Below are 332 nucleotides of genomic sequence, written 5' to 3'. Positions count from 1 at the left end.
GGGGGTGGGAGCCCCCCGCCCGCAGAGCCGACCTCGGCCTTCGGGGAGATGCTGGGGGGGCTGCGGCGCGCGGTGGGGTCCCCCCAGCTGTGGAGGAGGAGGATCAGGAAGATGAGGAAGAAGGGGGGCAGGGAGCTGCTGTGGGACTTCGGGGCGGCCGTGTGGAGGGCGGTGGTCGGGGGGCTGATGGGGGTCTACGGGGCGGTGAGGGCGGTGGGCTGCGTGCTGTGGGTGGTGCTTTTTCGGGGGGGGGTTGGTGGAGGGGGCGCAGAAATTGGGGTTGGCGGAGCTGCTGGGCAGCATGCCGGACCCCACGCAGGATGCGGTGGGGG

At 72.9% G+C, this 332-nt stretch overlaps 1 protein-coding gene across 1 annotated transcript; it reads left to right on the top strand.

The window, feature by feature from the left end:
* On the top strand, window positions 1–332 carry RYR1 (ryanodine receptor 1 (skeletal); the record flags this gene model as incomplete). Its single annotated transcript, NM_001303199.1, is given in 4 exon segments — window positions 1–121; window positions 123–181; window positions 184–242; window positions 244–332. Coding segments are annotated over 4 exon segments (328 nt in total), but the record flags the coding sequence as incomplete, so codon positions are not given.

This window comes from Meleagris gallopavo, unplaced genomic scaffold (genome assembly GCF_000146605.3).
Source record: "Meleagris gallopavo isolate NT-WF06-2002-E0010 breed Aviagen turkey brand Nicholas breeding stock unplaced genomic scaffold, Turkey_5.1 ChrUn_random_7180001900790, whole genome shotgun sequence".
NCBI classification, from domain to species: Eukaryota; Metazoa; Chordata; class Aves; order Galliformes; family Phasianidae; genus Meleagris; species Meleagris gallopavo.
The sequence above is the reverse complement of the archived record's forward strand: the minus strand, read 5'-3'. Positions and strand labels throughout refer to the sequence as shown.